The sequence below is a fragment of the Gallus gallus genome, chromosome 1 (genome assembly GCF_016699485.2).
Source record: "Gallus gallus isolate bGalGal1 chromosome 1, bGalGal1.mat.broiler.GRCg7b, whole genome shotgun sequence".
Taxonomy (NCBI): domain Eukaryota; kingdom Metazoa; phylum Chordata; class Aves; order Galliformes; family Phasianidae; genus Gallus; species Gallus gallus.
In genome coordinates, this window is record NC_052532.1 from 92,190,977 (window position 1) to 92,208,171 (window position 17,195).

General features: G+C 42.7%; 1 protein-coding gene across 2 annotated transcripts in view; it reads left to right on the forward strand.

The window, feature by feature from the left end:
* The window catches only part of PTGFRN (prostaglandin F2 receptor inhibitor), a 65,796-nt gene that overhangs the window by 16,635 nt on the left and 31,966 nt on the right, over window positions 1-17,195 (forward strand). For both annotated transcript variants that reach the window (XM_416660.8, XM_040664455.2), the window contains exons 2-4: window positions 10,672-11,037; window positions 11,839-12,258; window positions 15,757-16,140. In XM_416660.8, the coding sequence (XP_416660.5) occupies window positions 10,672-11,037; window positions 11,839-12,258; window positions 15,757-16,140 (1,170 nt within the window). The remainder of the gene's footprint in view (window positions 1-10,671; window positions 11,038-11,838; window positions 12,259-15,756; window positions 16,141-17,195) is intronic.

Below are 17,195 nucleotides of genomic sequence, written 5' to 3' on the forward strand. Positions count from 1 at the left end.
TCTCCGGGGATGGGACATCTACCACCTCTCTGGGTAACCTGTTCCAGTGCCTCACCACCCTTATTGAAACAAACTTTTCCTTTGTATCAAGTTTAAATCTCCCCTCTTTTAGTTTGAAACCATTTCCCCTTGTTCTGTCACAACAGACCCTGCTGAAGTGTCTGTCCCCTTCCTTCTTACAACCCCCCAGATATTAGTGAAGTAAATAAACAGAGTGTCTTGTGTTCCATCTACTGTCTAAATGCCTTATTCTCTGTTTTCAGGAATCTTAATGCAAGGAACCTGATTGACTTAAATGTTGTTGCTTTTGAAGGTTTTTCTGGCATCTCTGGAACTGCCTGTGTTGATAAATAAGTCTCTTTCAAACAACGAGGAGTGCTGTGGCATGGCCCTTTCAGAGCCAGCTGTTTTTCAGACCCATCTGGGGATAATTTTATTTAATGTTTTGTGTGGGGTTACACAGATCCTTTTATAGACCTTGACTGAGTCTCCGTGCACCATCTAGATACTGTTTTATGTCCCTGATCTCTTGTAGTTTTCTTAACTAAACCCCTTCCTTCTTCTTGCCCCCTCCCTACCAGTGGTCTTCTCCTTTGCAAGATGGAGACAATCCTGTAATGAAAAATATCTCTTCCTGAGGCAGGGATAATTTAACATGTTCATGGTTGGGGTTTTCTTTTTGCTTTTCTTTTTTAATGCTGGAGACCAGATTAGCTGCCTTTTCTGGGGCAGGAGAGTTTTTCATAGTCAGTCCCTTAGCAAATAACAGAAGCTCAGGCACAACAAGTATTGTAAATACCTTGCACTCCTGTTCTCAGTTACAGAATTCGTTATGTAAACCTTACATTAAAGAAGGAAGAGCCCTGGTGTGTCTTAAATCATGCTCTGTGTGTACACGCATGCGTACAGTTCCTTCTTGTCTAGGAGAAAAATATCTGTGCTCCTAACATGCAGGCTCTATAGAGATTAGCATACTAAACAGTGTTGCTCTGCATGACCTGAAATTGGCTTTGAGTGCTAATTGGATCTGTGGGTACTGAGAGGGGGGGCTGCGAGACATTGCCCTCTTGTTTTCCAGGTTGCATGCAAGAGTATAGGCATGGTGGGGGGTATAGGTGTCTGTGAGGAGTGAATTGAGCTCCTGGACTATGGTGTTACCGGCTGATAGAATTGAAGCTGTCTCCTGTGCACTTGCTTATGTCTTTACCTAGCTGTGCAGATCTTTCTATTCTCATCTTTATGTGAAGAAACATGATGATACAGGGAAGTGAACTCCAAATTAGATCACAGGCATTCTCGCTTCAATTTCCAACAGCTCCACTTATCCTGCATGCATGTGTTCTAGTTGGTAGTCTGTCCAGGTGTACCTTCTGCAGCCAAACCAATGCAGTAGCCATGCTTCTGCACTTGACTGTGTGTGCCGAACCGGCACAGGCGCTCGTTCCCGTTCCATAACACCTGTTCTGTGTGCATCTGTTGTTGGCATTTCTAATGTGGCTTCTTGCTTGGAGATTATGTATGTTGAAGATGGACCGTTAGATAATTAAATTATGGTTAAAGAGGATTACTCAATAAACACTGAGATCCATCCCTCCATGGGCTCCTGTGGCTGCAGATCAGTTGTCAAGCACTGAGCTGGGGTGGGCCAGCGCCATATGCTGCCATGGCCAGCAGTTTCAGCAGTCTTGCTGACTGGTCACTGCCTTCTGTAATCTCTCACAGCAGCAGATGCAAAGGGAGTGAAGCTGTCCTTCTGGATCCCAAACCCGCCAGAGAGTGTCTGAGCCTGACATGGGTGCTGGGATGCTTGAAGTGGTGGCTTCTGTCTCCTGAGATCAGGCTTGGCTCTGATGCTGGTTTTACTGAGATCTGCCTGGTGGCTTTTCTCATCTCAACAGTGGATAGAATGCTTGCTGGGAAATCAGCCTCTGTGTACCGAGAGTTGAAATGATCCCCTGCTAGAGGTTTTGGGGAAGTAATGCGTAAGGCAGCTCATGTCTGAATTATTAAAGTATGCGTGTGGCTCTTTTTAACTCCTCTGCCAATCCCCTTTAGGCTTCACTTGTCTTTAGAGAGGATTTCATCTGATATAGATGAATTGTGGGATTGAATTGAGGTGGGCCAGGACCACTGAATTTGAGCAGGTATAGCAAACAGAAGCTATTGTGCTGTTTGTTTTTGTTTGTTTTTAATGAATGAAAAGTAAAAGCCTTCGTGCTGGATTTAGTACTTATATCTGAAAACATGGTTAATGGTTTTGGATATTACCTAGCAGTAAAGATAACTGAAAAAAAGAAGACCTGCTTCACACCATTAAAAACCAGTATCTGCTGCTTTGGAAAGAAAAGAGGTGATAATAGTAGAGATTGTTTTGGGGAGAGGGGAGCCAGGCGTATTCTAAGATTTCCCTTTTAAAATGAACATTTTGTGAAATTATATGGCAATGTGTTTCACAGATTTATAGAATCATAGAATGGCTTGGGCTGGAAGGAACCCTAAGGGTCATTGAGTTCCAACCCACTTGCCACATGCAGGGCCACTAACCTCCAGATCTGGTATTAGTCCAGGTTGCCCAGGGCCCCCTCCAACCAGGTCTTGAACACAATATGTGCATCTTTTAAAAAGTCTTTTGACATAAATGCATTTTCCTAGTTGTACAGTTTTCCCATCTTTTCTATGTGCCATGTTATGTTTAAAATCATGCCGGTTAAAAAATTTATTAGCTTTTATAGTTTAACACGGTCTTATCTTAGATTTAGATTTTTTGTCTTGTTGGATTTTCACGCTCAGTGTGATTTCACTTAATGCAAATGTAGAAATCATTTATTCTAGACTGATTGTTTTCTCAATTAAATCCAAAGAAGGCTCAGTTCAATACCAGAGATGTGCTGCATTCCACACAGAGCAAAGAGGATGGTTGGTCTCTGCCCAGAGGAAATTACAGTATAGAGCAAATGGATTTGGGCTGCTCTGCTTGGTTCCCACTGCTTTGGGAAAGATCTAAGATAACAGATAAGTTAATGATGTTGGAGAACAGTATTAATTTTAATTCTGTATATTCCAGTTTGAGGACTTCTTTAATACTGGCAAATGTATGCAATCCTTTTGAATTTGAATTCATACATATATTTTTTTTCCCATGACCTTCTTCCCCACAAAAGAAAACGTGGAGATATTTTTGAAATGGCATTTCTGCACATTTTTGCAGCCTCGCTGCCAGCTCTGCCGGCTCTTCAGCTTTCACTTGTGGGCTTTACTGCTTTGTCAACTTTTTTTTTCTTAAAATTTAACTTACTGAACTTCTGCTCTCTCAACACAATTTGCTTCTGAAGCAGAACAGCAGAAAATCACCTGTCTGGTGTGGCAGTTTAAATACCGGTTACAGAGTCCCTGCGCTTTTTGGGTCTGTTGTCACCGGGTAGCCTAAACGAAGCGCTCTGGCAGGTTAGGGCAAAAGTGGAGTTATGTGAGAATGTTTGGAGAAAAGTCAATGAAGATCAGTAGCAGGGGCTGGTCTTTCAGGTGAGGTACAGGAAGAAGCAGCGTGTTGACTCTTGCACCTCATTTCTTTTTTTCTCTCATTCCCCCTTTGCTCCCAGCTGCACTTTGGAGACTTGTCAAAAATGCTTCATTATCTTTAGCCTTTTATCTTCAACTGTCAGTCAACGATAGGGAAAGGAAATAGAGATCATATGTGATACGGTTGTTTGACATCCAGAAGAACTTAAAACACAGTCTTCAGTATTATCTCTGCCTGTTAGGTGTTTCTGTTGGGACCGGTGGTGCCACAGTTTTCTGCCCACTTAGGGTGCTCAGTTTATCAACCCAGCCTTTTGATTTATGTAACTGGGAAAGGTTTATATGTCTTCCTTCTTCCCCTGCGCTCCCATAGCATACCTATCCTTGTGACTGGGAAGGAGCACTGCACTTTGGGATCTGGGCTGTCTGCTGCAAACCATAGCTCTGTTGAATTAGTGACACGATGAGAAGTAATGGCCTCAAGTTGCACCAGAGGAGGTTCAGGTTGGATATTTGGAAATGCCTCTTCTCAGAAAGAGTGGTGAGGCATTGGCACAGGCTGCCCAGGGAGGTGGTGGAGTCACCATCCCTGGAGGTGTTCAAGAGCCGTGGAGAGGGGGCACTGAGGAACTTGGTCAGTGGGCATGGTGGGGTTGAGTTGATAGTCAAACTGGGTGATCTTAGTGGTCTTTTCCAACCTTAACAATTCTGTGGTTGTATCATACATGCAACCTGTTTTCTGCTTTACTGGTTTCTAACGTAGGTTATGGTTCCTTCTACTTATGTTGTAGCAGAAATAGTTGCAGACACACTTAGGGAAAATTCCTGTGGCTCATTTTGACAAACAGAGAATGGAGTGGGTTGTTTGCCTGGGTGAGCGAGATGCCAGTCTGATGGTCTTCAAAAGGGAGGAGAGGAAGAAGGGTAAGATGCTTTATTCCTGATAACCATGAGATTGATCATCTGAACAGGCACTGTCCAGAGAGGCAGTTGCTATAGCAGTGACGGGGCAGAGGAAAGAGGCTTTTCTTCTTGTGATTCAGTTAAGATTTTCTAAAGTAGATCTCTTTGACCAGTGCAGATAGTAAATGTAGTGTATTTTTTTTTTTTTTATGGTGGAGTACTGTTTTCTTCCTGTCTCTGACTTTTTAGATAACGCCTTTTGACTGCTCTTTCCAGATCTGGACTTTCCAATTACTTTGTGTTTACCCAAAGGAACATCATCCTGACACTCAGGCTGGGCAGAAAAGTCAGGCCTCATTCACTGAATGTTCATCTGGCCCACTGTAACGGAGTGCTTTGTATGTCTGGAGTGTATTAAGAACGGTAAAAAATAAAGAGGTAGGGGGACATGGAAGATCTGTTTTGGGTTTTTTTTTCTGTTGAATTCAGTTGGCTGTCTCCCTAGACTCTGACTATAAACAGAAAGTTTACTGAAGCGCTCCTCTCTGTTGATGACAGCTAGAGCCTAGGTAACTAGGCAAATAAGGCAGCAAACATTTAATGCAGCTGTGCAGAAGGATTTTTGGAAGTGGAGCGATGCACCGTAGGATAACTGGGAACTGTGTCTCAGTGAAAGCCTTGAGGTTTGCTTAGGTGCATTTGAAATCGCTTTTCTTGGGGGAAAGGTGGGGTGAATGGAAAAAACAGCAGGTCATTACTGTGCTGCGGGAGATGTTATTTTAATCCTTTCCTGTGAATCTTAATCCATGTGGTATAGATAGAGGTGGAGCCCAGCTGTGAAGGTATTCACTTTTTCACCCAGTGCTGGAGATGTGACTTTCCTGAGATCTCTCAGATGGCACGGAGATTAGAGAATCCGACAGCCTTGCAGTTTGATAGCATTTCTGAGGCTTCACTTAAGATGCAGTATGCGTTTCTTCATCCTGATAGAGATAATGGGTTTTAAGCAATTACACCCAAGCTAATTCCTTTTGATAAGAGCTCTCCATTATCTAAAAAAAGAATCCCAGCCGCCCGGGAAAGAACAGTGTAAATGTCTCTCTCATGAACTCTTTCATTCGCTCTTCTCTGATATGTTCAGATGATGCACTGCGGATCTTTCAAGCCATAAAGGTCTACCGGTCCTTTTTTAGGTAGAGAGTATTGGAGTCAGGGAGGTGTAACAGCACTGTTGCACTGCAAAGTACAGAGTTCTGTCTGCTTCAGATAGGCTAGTACAGTGATTATGGCTTAGACAGCAGGGATAGAATTGGTGTCTCTTACAGGAGCCCTTTGTTCCTTCCCAGTGCAGTCTGTTTGGCTGTAAGGGACAGGTTGCGTCTGCTGATTAGGATGATCTAAATTTTGTAATCTGGAAGGAGTAGGAAGAGAGCAAGAGCCTACGGTATATCTAGAATAGATCCCAACCCCTACTGTGTGTCGCTTTGCACTGGAAAGAAGAGTGTGATGTTGGTGCACATTATGCAGGGATGGTAAGAGATCTCACTTATTTATTTCTAAGACCAGTAAAGAAATTTCAATAGTTAGCTGAATTTCTGGTAGCTTAAAAAAATACAATTTCTCGTATTCTCCTTGATCTCCCTCTGTCTGTTTCTCTTCTACGTAAACAACGTAGGATAGAAGATTTAATTGGTGGCATTTAAAAATGTGTGCGTGGGGGTAATCTCAAAGCATCATACTGTTTATGTAAATGTGCGACTTCTAGGAAGACCATGTTATATACTTAAATACATAATATATTGTGTTAACAGCATTGAAAGGTGTTCAGACATTGTAAATGTAGTTGTATTTCCTTCTTTCTGTCTCCTAGCTAGTCACATATGGCATTCTTGATGTGCAGCTGTCTGATGATAATTAAAACTGGGAGGGAAGGCAAGGAGAGAAGGGGGAGATTGGTGATCAGGATTATAATCTCTCCTGCTGGTACGCCTTGGTTTTCCTTCCCTGGAGAAGCATGGCATGCTGCCTGCCCTGTACCTGGCTGCTGGCTAGGAAACGTTGCTGAGTGCCTCCTGCTGGGGGACTGAGCAACTCTTCTCAGAACAGAGGAAGAGGATTAGTGTGGACGTGTCTCTGGGGTGGGACAAAAACAATGCAAAAAAAAAATCTTTTTTTTTTTCCTTTTCCTTCCATTCTGGAAGATGACTTCCCAAACACTGTAGTTAAGCGGTGTGGTACAGCAGTGGGACACCAGGCATTTTGCTTGAAACGGGATGCAGGAGGTGCAGCTATTCATGGTGGGAAATCCATCTCTCAATCTCCAGTATGGCACAAGAAGGGTTGTCCTTGCTCAACTGCCTCCTTTGGACAGGGCTGCAGCAAAGTGGTACCTAGATGGAAAATAAATGGAGGAGTTCCCAGAGGAAAAATCATTACCACCATTTGCAGAGTTGCCTGTGGCATTTTGTCCTGTCATAAACTGTTGTGAGTTTGAAAGGGTTGCTGTATTTCCTTCCAGGATATGGTAATATTTAGTTGGCAAATGAAACAACCTTTTGTTTGGAAGGCTCTTCTGAGATGCCTTTAGGATGAAAGGCATCAGCAACGTTGTCGTTACATCTCTTGTGACTGCCTTGGTGGAGGAACTGGACTATGTGAGACTCGTTCTTCGTCTGAGCCAATTTACTGAGCTTCAGCTCTTACTTTTTTGGCTTTAATTGGCTTCCTACTGCATGTCACGTTGCATTTTCCTTTGGAAGGAGGATGTAGAAAGTCGACCTCCTTCTCTGGGCTGCCAAGAGAACAAGGTTTCTTATTAGGCAGAGCTGTCTAGTGTGGGCTGGAGGCAGCACCTTGTATAAGAGAGCACTGAAGCAGAATTGTGTTCTTTGCAGTAAGAATACCGTCCCAGTCTTGTGAGCAGCTCCACAGATTACTTCTTGTCATGTTCTTTCATAAATGATATGAAGATACGTAATCAGTGTGATGATGAGGCTCCTAGGAGACTTTCTTTATCAATGATAATGTCCCTAATGCAGGAGGAAAGCCCCACTAGCTCTTCTCCTGAGGAGCTGGTGCTTGTTCAAAGTTTGAACAGAACAGTTGTTCTGCAGGTCCTGCGTGATTCTGCTGCTTTGTTTTCTTGGCTATCCTAAAAACTTTCCATACCTCTCTTCTTTGAAAGGGTTTCATGTAATGACAGCAATGAGGTGTTGCATCTTGGTGACGGGATAAATTAGTTTAAGTACTTCATGCAACGTTGGTAAGGAAAAAACACTAGCTTGAAACTGCATAGGCTGTGTTTGGAGTGTCTTGCTTCTATATTATTGATATGTCAGTCCCCTGTTTATTGTTGTATCTTGATACATACTTTACCTTTTGTTTTGGAAAGTAGTTCCTTGCTACTTCATCCAGTGATCTGGTAACTATAAAAATAGTTAGGCATTTAAGCAATTAATCTTGTACTCAGACAGATTGGATGTCCGCAATTGCAGTCGATGATATCAATGCAGTTATCGAGCTCCTACTAAATACACATCTCTTTTTTTTTTCAGTATCATAAAGACCACCATACTAAATTGTTTGTGTTCTGTTGGGCTTTGTCGCTAATGTATACACTCTTCTGTCCTGCTCCATCTGTTTCTACAGTTAAATGGTATTCAAATGAATTCATTAAGAACGTGTCACCTTATATTAACATTGAAATGTATTAGGTGTCATGGAAAATAAATGTTCCCAATAAATTTACAGAGTGTGAAGATCTCATAAGATTTCAGAAGAGCTGAACTTTGCTCTGGGAAGATGGAGGCGGGGGTTTGTGATTCTAACACGGGGCACTGCAAGAACAAAATATTTGTGAAAGCTCCCGTTTATCTGCCAGAGCAAAATAGAGCTTACCTCTTGCCAAGGTTGGTGCCCGTAGCTCAGTGCCTTCTGCTGCACGTACATGAAATGTTAATCTCTAATGCACGGTGAAGAACATAACACTTGTTTAGCAGCTAGGGACGCTCTTCTGTCGATTGCTGCAGGACAAAAAGCAGAGCCCTGGATTCACGGCTTGCTAGATCCTGAGCCTCCTGAGTCACCTCGAATGGCAGCTCATCCCTGGAGTATCCATCCTGTGCGCACTCCTCCTTACCTGTAGGCACTCAGAGCGCAGCAGCTGCTCTGCATTAAGTTCATATCCTCTTAGCTTGTGATGCTGTCTCTGTGCCTTACAAGCCCCTGTGCCTTCTATCTTTCCCTTGTGCCTCCCTCCTCTTAGAAAGATGCTAATCACCCCTACCTTCATTTAATGTCAAAGAGTCTTTAGTGAACTTGGAAGGAAGAAAAACAGAGCTGTCTGTGCTAATCTCAAAGACAAATGTGTTGCCCTTGCCGCATTAGCTGTGCTTTTGTCACCTCTAGATTGGATTAGTGCAGTGCACAGTAAGTGGGTCTGCAGCTGAAGGCGCATGCAGAACTGTGTTGTCTGCTTGTTTTAGTGTCACCAGAGAGTATTTTCAAGGGAGAAGACAGTGTTTAAGAGCAATGCCCTCAGTCAGGATCCTGAGCTGACTTCTTGCACTGGTCTGGTCAGAGCCACTGTGGGTATCAGGCAGTGCTTCAAAGCTTACCTGTTGTTCTTGCTTGCTGTAAAATGACAAGCTGAAGGACTGAATGGAGCTAGAACATAAGGCCTGGTGAGAAATACAGTGACTGGAGCCTCTCAGCTATCTTTTCTTTTCTTGATTATTTTTCTGTATTCTGGATTTTGATATATGGTGCTTGTGTTTAGAGATGTGCCTGTAAGCACCTGTGATCGAGAACAAGATGTAGCTAGTTGAGATTTTTCCTTTCCTGTTCACACTGGGAAGATGCAGAGAAGTCCAGCTTCCCTATTAAGACTAGTCCATCATTTGATGTGGTATGTAACAGTTTTTTGGGAAGGGTATAAGTGAGTAAAAGATCTGTTTTTAATGCAGACTGGGGTTAGTGTAATGAAGGAGTATGTACAGTGTCAGAACACCACAGCAACCAGGAAGGCGAACTTATAGGAGTGAGCCTGTACATATGAACAGCCTGAAGAGCAAAGAGTGTGCTGGGAGTTACCTGTCCTTATAGGACATGTGATATATGGATATCACATATAGGATATATGTGCAGAGGTAAAGACAGTGTCAGTCCTTGGTTCAACCTGGGATTCCTACTGGCATGATGGCTCTGAGCCACTCTAGAGTACAGTCTTGAGGTACTGAATACAGCAAGAGATACAAAGGGAAGGCTCGTTGCGTATATCAGTGTTCATGTTGCTAGCTGGTGGCTTTCCCAGTGTGGCTGGTGAACTGGAGCAGTTGTGAGTTACTGGACACGTGTGTGGGCTGTTTGTTTAAACTTGATTTTGCCTGAGTCATATCCCAGGTCAACCTAGTGGTCCAACTGCTCTTGATGTCTCTAAGGTGGTCTACTTGGTTTTAGCAAGATCGGTGTTCTGGCTTCTGTTCTGCTATACTGCTAAAATATTTAGTTGTGGATATGGAGCTAGTGGGATGTCGTAAGAATTTTGTTGTTCCTTTTTAGAGATTGGGGTTAGGTAGCATCCCTCTCTTCGCTGAAAAAGTTTCTGTGGCTGGAACTATGAATCAAAGCAGCTCTTTGGGGAAGTGAGAACCCACCAAAATCCATGCCCAGCTGCTGGGGTTGTCATTTGAGCACAGAGCCAAATGGACCAGAAGAGTCTCCTTCCGTTTCTTTGCCAGGTCTTCTGGCTAATTTAAGCAATTCATACTTTTGCCTGAGACATAACACATTGCCTTGCCATCCCTCTGCAGAGCACTGCCATTGCTCTCCTGTCCTTTTACTTAGACAGTCCCTGTCTAGTTAGATGGAAACAGGCTGAGCCCCATGTTTTCCTGTGCTCTGGGGGGAGCATACTCTGTTCCTGCTCCCATGTTCTGAGACTTCCACCAAAGATGAAGTGTGTGTTGGAAACAAGCGTGGTTTCAGAAGTTTGTTCAAGTACTACCTGTTGAAATTGGTAATTCCTTACTAAATAAGCCATGAAATAAAGGTTGCCCACACTAAAAATGATGCTTTTAGGGCTACTGTTCCAATGAGATTAAGTATTAATAGGAAAGATTGCTCTTAGTAGTTTCAGCTTTTTGAGGAGTGTGCCCAACCTTATTCTGTATTGCCCTTTTTTGGTCAAAACCTAAGCTGGTAATTCTTTTGTTAACTGTCTGCTTTCTCTCTCTTTATACTCCAATGTAGCTTTCTGCAGAGGACGTATTGTGAGGGTGCCCAAAGGCCCTCTTATTCGAGTCGTGGGTACAGAGGTGGTGATCCCTTGCAGCGTTAGTGACTACGATGGACCAAGCGAACAGAACTTTGACTGGGAGTTCTCCCGGGCGACTGACTTCTTGAGGATAGTGAGTACCTGGGATTCTACATTCACCTCTGAGGAGTACCAAAAACGTGTGGGCCACGGGGATATCAAACTGAGACGGAGTAGCAACGATGCTGTGGAACTCGTGATTAGAAACATCCAGCCAACTGACCAAGGGATATACAAATGCTCCACGCCCAGCACTGATGCCACCGTTCAGGGAAATTATGATGCTGAGGTCCAAGTGAAAGGTATTTCTGAAGAGTGAGGTGTGCTCTAAGTTTGTTTTTGATATTGATTATAGGTGTACTTCTAATAACATTGAACTTCATTTGCTTATGAGCACTGTGATTTTTTTTTTTTTCTATTGAGTTCTCCAAAAGGCAAAATCCAAAATTGGGAATTACAGTAGTAGTGATGGCATGTAATGCCCCTTTTTCCCCCCTCTTCTCCCCCTTTCCCTCCCTTTCCATGGGAAAGCTAAGCATTGGGTTTTCTTAAGATGTCTGCAAATACTTTTGGTTACTAAGCCTCTTGATGGAGGGGCTAACTTCAGGTGAAAACACAGCTTGTGTTCTCTCTTATTTATAGCATCATCTAGGAATCTGTCTATATGAAGATTGTAATCTTCCCTTTCCTCTTTAGCATGTTGTTCCTGCAGTCATGTCCTAGCCTTGCTCTGTCATTTAGAATTCTTAAGCAATAAATGGGGAAATTTGTATGTATTTATTTTTAATTCCTAGCGTTAAATCTTTTATTCTCATGAAAATCAATATGTTTCTGGATGGGAATAACTTGAATGATACTGCTTGGATGAGAAGCTGTGGTGTGAAGGAGGGTAAATGAAGTTCAATGCTTGCCTTGGCTTGTTTAAAGTGGATCACTAATGAATTTTCAGCTGAATTTCCTTGTTCTGGGAAAATACTTGTATGGAAGAAGAAATGATTGGAGACATGGTGTCCTCCCATAGTTTTGGTGCCTTGTGTCAGAATAGGTGCTCTCTCCTTGCTTCTGTTTTACGGTGCTTGTGTTCTCTTTTCTTTTTTTAATAGTGATTTCTGATGGCTTGTCGGTGAGTGGATCAAAAGCACGCTCCTCAACATCTCTCAAGCTGTCTGAGGGTGACTCCTTCAAGTTACGCTGCTCAGCAATCACCACCTCACCAGAGCACACTCACCTACATGTGACTTGGCAGATCAAAAGTGGATTGTCTTGGCAGGACATCCTGTCTTTAACTCATGAAGGCAAATTCCGACCCGGCCTTGGCTATGAAGAGCGCTACCGTAATGGAGATATCCGCTTGGACACAGGAGCAAATGACACATACCAATTGTCTGTGTCCCAGGCCTCATCAGTGGATGGGGGTGTCTACAGGTGTCTTGTGAGCGAGTGGGTGAGGGGGGCAGACAGCTTATGGCAGAAGATTCAGGAGAAGAGCGTGGAGATAGCAAGTGTGGAAATCCAACGGACCGGTGAGTGCTACTGGTGGGTTGGGATCATAGCTTCCAACTGAAGCAGTGCTGCATCCAGAATGTAATACTTTTGAGAGTAGAAATTGCATAAGCTGGACTGAATGAGCTCACCCTTCAGGAGGGCTTGGTGCTGTTTGTGTAGCTGGCCTGTTTACATCTGAGTTGATATCAAATTCTTGGCATGATTTTGCTAGCTTTTATTTTGGGGGGCAGTGAGGATGATGACATGGAAGAATTGACTGGAATCTCTTACATGCCTAGACTGAGATTTTTATCTTAGGCTTCCTCTGTTCTCTATGTTTCTTAGATAACATTGTATTTAACTGCTCAACACCCCAGACCTACCCTCTATGCTCTGGTTGATGTCGGGTGGTCTGATAGCACTAAACAGCTGTGCTTCCCCTATAAAAGTGGATTGTGACTCAGTGACAGATGTGAATGTTATGTATTAAAACAAAATAGAAAGTCTGGGAGGAAGGAGAAAGGCAATGATAATTTTAAAGGACAAATTATCCAGTGATTTCTATCACCTAACACTGGATCACTGGGCTGATTGCACCACTGCGTTGTCGTGGCCCTGTTAATCACATCATTGCATGCTTGAGTTAAGAGACAAAAATACATGAGCTGAGGATATCCAGATATCTCTGTCTATATAGGTTTCAGGAGGAGACGTACTAAGCGCTTAATTGCATTAGCATTACTGCTGCTAGATGCAGGGGGAAAATGAGAGGTAATGCGTCTTGTCATTCAATAGGTGGAAAAACAAGCAACAGCAGTCCGTCAGAAATAGGAGGTTATGACAGTATTTTCAAGTGTTCATACAATAAAGATATATTTTCGTTTTTGTAGTCTTGCAAACGTTGTAGGGAAAACTCAGAACTGCTGAATTTTGACTAGCTCATTTGACTGTAGTTTTAGCATCCTGGTGGAACTTGTCCTGTCCAATTTCACAAGCTCAATCTGCCCCTTCTTTTCAAGATGTGTGTTACGCAGTAAGATCTTGCAGGTAGTATCTGCTGAGCCAGGGGTTGCTAATTAAGAGCTGTAAGCATCTATTTAGTCGCACTTGTGGAGAGTGTTCTGGCCATCCTCATCCTGTTTTCAGACACTGATTAAACACTATCTATTGAAGCCACAGCTAGCAGTGACTAATGGGGCAGGTTTTTAGTGTTTGTGTATTTTGGTTTTCTTTTTCCTGTTTGGCTTGGATTTTTTTGGCCTTCATTTTCAGCTCAGTAATTGGCAGCACTGGAACTTTGTCAGAGGCATGAAAGCTTTCTGGCTTTCCTGTTCCTTCTTAACTGCTGTAAATTCTAGGATTGAATTTGTAGAAATAAAAAAAAAGGCTTTTTTTTAAAAAAAAAGTAATGCAAAGACTGTTGTCTAATTACTTGTATAAGTAGCATAGCTTACTTTTGTAACTGTTTTTTGCTGCTGGTACTCTAACTGCCTTCCCAATGCATTCATCTCCTTAAATCATGACCTTTGAGCCTGACTTTGTTTTTGTATGTCTTTTTTTAATAGTGCCTTGCACAGCAGGGATGTAACCTTAAGCGTGAGTCCTTTACGTGCTTCTGTAACCAAAAAAGGAGCCTTGAGAATGCACGTTTCAGTAAACTCTCTCAGATTCCCTCTCCATGGTTATACCACCAGGTTTTGAATGCCTGTGACTAGTGCATGAAGACAGAAGCTCTCCATGCTGAAATGCTGTTCTTATTCTTGCAGAGGAGTCTTAATTTATATTCTGGCATTAGTCTATTAAATTAATTACGCTTTCCTACTGTTTCCAGTCCTAGTGAGGGAAGTCTCAATAAGACGCTCATTAGATAGGAGACTTGGCTTTCTGCACTATCAGGTGGTGAGCAGTGAGATGAGCACTGCTTGGTTTTGATGGCAGTAGTTGTGGCTGCTCATAACTCAGTTTGGCTCCGATGTTTGTATGCTGTCTTTCATTCCTGGTGATCATCCTAGAAAGCTTTTACAGGTGGGTATGTATTATGCGCTTACAACATGGTTTTACATGTAAATCCCTGATCTGCTGTTAGCTGTCTGTTTAAGGTAGGAGTCATGTAACTACTGAGAACAGCTGCTTCTGTAGCAGCCCATTCTGCTGGCTTTGGTTGAGATGTTTGAAGAACAGGTGCGTTACATGCTGTGGAGGCGATGCTGCTCTGAGATCCAAATCTAATCTTTGGACAACATAGAATGCAAGTTAAATAGCAAGTTAAAAGGTGGGGTGTAGCAATTGGACAGATCAATATGATGGGAAAAGGTGTTTCAGCAGAGGTGTAATGACAAAGGATTGGCACGATAGAAAGGTGCTATAATGGAAGGGAAGATTGCTTACCCATATCAGAAGATTCTAGTTTCACTGGGGAAAGCTCTACCAAAGAGGGATAGATCTCCAGAAAGATTGTTCCCCAGTGGCAGTCAGCCCTTAAGTGATGTCTAAGAGAGGTGCAGCCAGGCTCCACCCCTTCCATTCTCACAGCTGAATTGCCTTCACCTGTACTCTCAGGGGTGACCCAGTCCTTTCCCCAGGTGATCAATCAGTGGTTCAGGCCGTGACTCAACAGTTCCCATACAGGGGGCCAGGTAATTTGTAAATGATTTGCACTGAGGTTTACAAAGAGCACCTGCAGCACTCCCTGGCTTACCACTAGGTTTTCTATTCCTAGTCTTGACACTTTCATCCTATGACTTTTTTTTTTTTTAACAAAGCTATGGTCAGCTTAGTAACCTACAGAATGTAGAGGGCCCCATTTGAAGGCTGACCATGCGTGCTGTGTATATTAAAAATAGTCAGTAGCCATGAGAAGAGTTTGTTAAACTCTTTTTTTTAACTGTTTTTAAGTAGCTGTTGGCATTGTTTCAAAGTCTCTGGAGTATGTTGGTCACAGCATTAAGCTGTGAATTAGCAATATAAGTCATTATTGCTGCCTTTTGTTTGCTTCCCTTTCTTGCTTCTGCAACACACCAGTGGTCATTCAGAACTTCAACATGTGGCCATAGCTGCTGAACATCTAAATCTGTTCTCCTCAGTGAGCTCAAAACCATTTCAGCAGATATAGGTTGAGTTCTAATATAGTTTCTTGTGATTCCAGTGAATGTTTTCTTTTCTGAGAGATAGTCCCAAAACACTTCAACCCCCTGTGAGAATGAGAAATCCTTTGTTTTCCTGCTATGTGAAGGTGGTGTATATATTATGTGACTGGGACAAACCCTTCATGAACCAGTTACTGTTGAGATATATAAATCCTCTTCTGTCTCCCTTTGTCTTCTCACACTTATCAAACATCATTTCTTGATTAATCTAGTTTTTTTGCATGTAATAACCAATGCAACTCAACAGCCAGTGGATGCTTGAAGGTAGGGTTACTGAGTTACTTGAGATGCTTCTGTAACAGTGAAAGACTGGATAATTTACAGTAGACTCATAGTAATGAAAATAGTGTTTTATTTTTTTGTTTGAATTTTTGTCTCTTCTTTTCCAAGCTCTAGATGTGCTCATCTCAACAAGCAATCTGTCTGTAACTGAAAGAGACTCCCTGGATCTTACCTGCAACATCACAACAGACAGGAGTGGTATTTTCCAAGCCGAGGTGACGTGGTATTTCTCTGAGACACCCGATGATACCTTGTCAGATGCTCAGGTTTTGTTGAGCATGGACCATGATTCTGTTGTCAGTGATTCAACTCTTATCAGTCTGAGCCACGTAGATAGGAACTCCTATCGCCTGTTGGTGCGTGATGTGGATGTGGAAGACTCTGGGTACTATTTTTGCCAAGCAGCCGTCTGGGTGCCTCTGCACAATGGGAGCTGGCATAAAGTGGTTGAGAGGACGTCTGCACCAGTCAGTGTGGTGGTGACAGCATTAGGTGAGTGATTTTTGCTTTCACACTTCATTTTTATCACATTTGCATTTATCACCTAAATCTATCTCTCACATATGAAAACATACTGATCCATTCCGTGGAGTTTGGGGTTTGTATATAGTAGGGTTTTAAGATCTCTAACTGCATATCCCACCCCCACAACCCATTTTCTGACGTCACTGAACAGGCTGCAACTGGGAAGCAGAACTTAAGAGCCTATCTTGTTTACCAAGGGCTAAATCTGCCCCTGGTGTCATGTTGTCCCCTTTCAGCTCCCTCACACCGTCAGTAGGGTTCTGACACAGCAGCAGGCATTCTCTCAGAGTTCCAAACAGAGTGGTATCGGGTGATTCCCATGATTTTTGTGACTCATATGCTATAAAAATTATTTATAATGCAAACTTCATAATGGTCTCTAATAGCTTCCAAAGTTGTTTGGCTTTTTGTTTGTTTTATCACTAGAGACAGACCACATCCTGCTGATGGATTTTGGATGGGGCAGGATTTTATACTGCTTTATTTTCTTTCTTCAAGAGACAAGTTCATTTTAGTAGGCCGTGCTAGCTATTGATTATTGTGAGTGAGTGAGGCAGACCTGACTAAGAACTAACATAATTCTGGAACTGTTGATTAGCATAGTGGTCATTAAAACAGATTTTCCTCAATGTCCTTTTTTTTTTGGTGGTTGTTTTTTTTTCAAGGGACCGGCTAGGTGGGGCTGTTTGTAGCATTTATTTTTCACTTAAGACTTCCTGAATTTAAACTGAACAAGGAACAGAAACTGGAGGTCAGAGGTTCAACAAGCTTGTCTGATCTACCTGAATTACAAGAAGAAGCTGACAGCATCTTTTCCTACACCTCTGTCCTGAGAATAATGTGTTTTGGAGATCCAGGGGGACATATATATGCTAAAGGCAATGAAGTTTTTACTTTACTCTATCCCTGCTGAACGTTAAATTCTGACCATCTCTCTTTATGCAAATATCCCAGAATTGTAGGGGTGGGAAGTGACCTCTGGAGATCATTGAGTCCAGCCTCCTGCTAATGCAGCTTCCCTA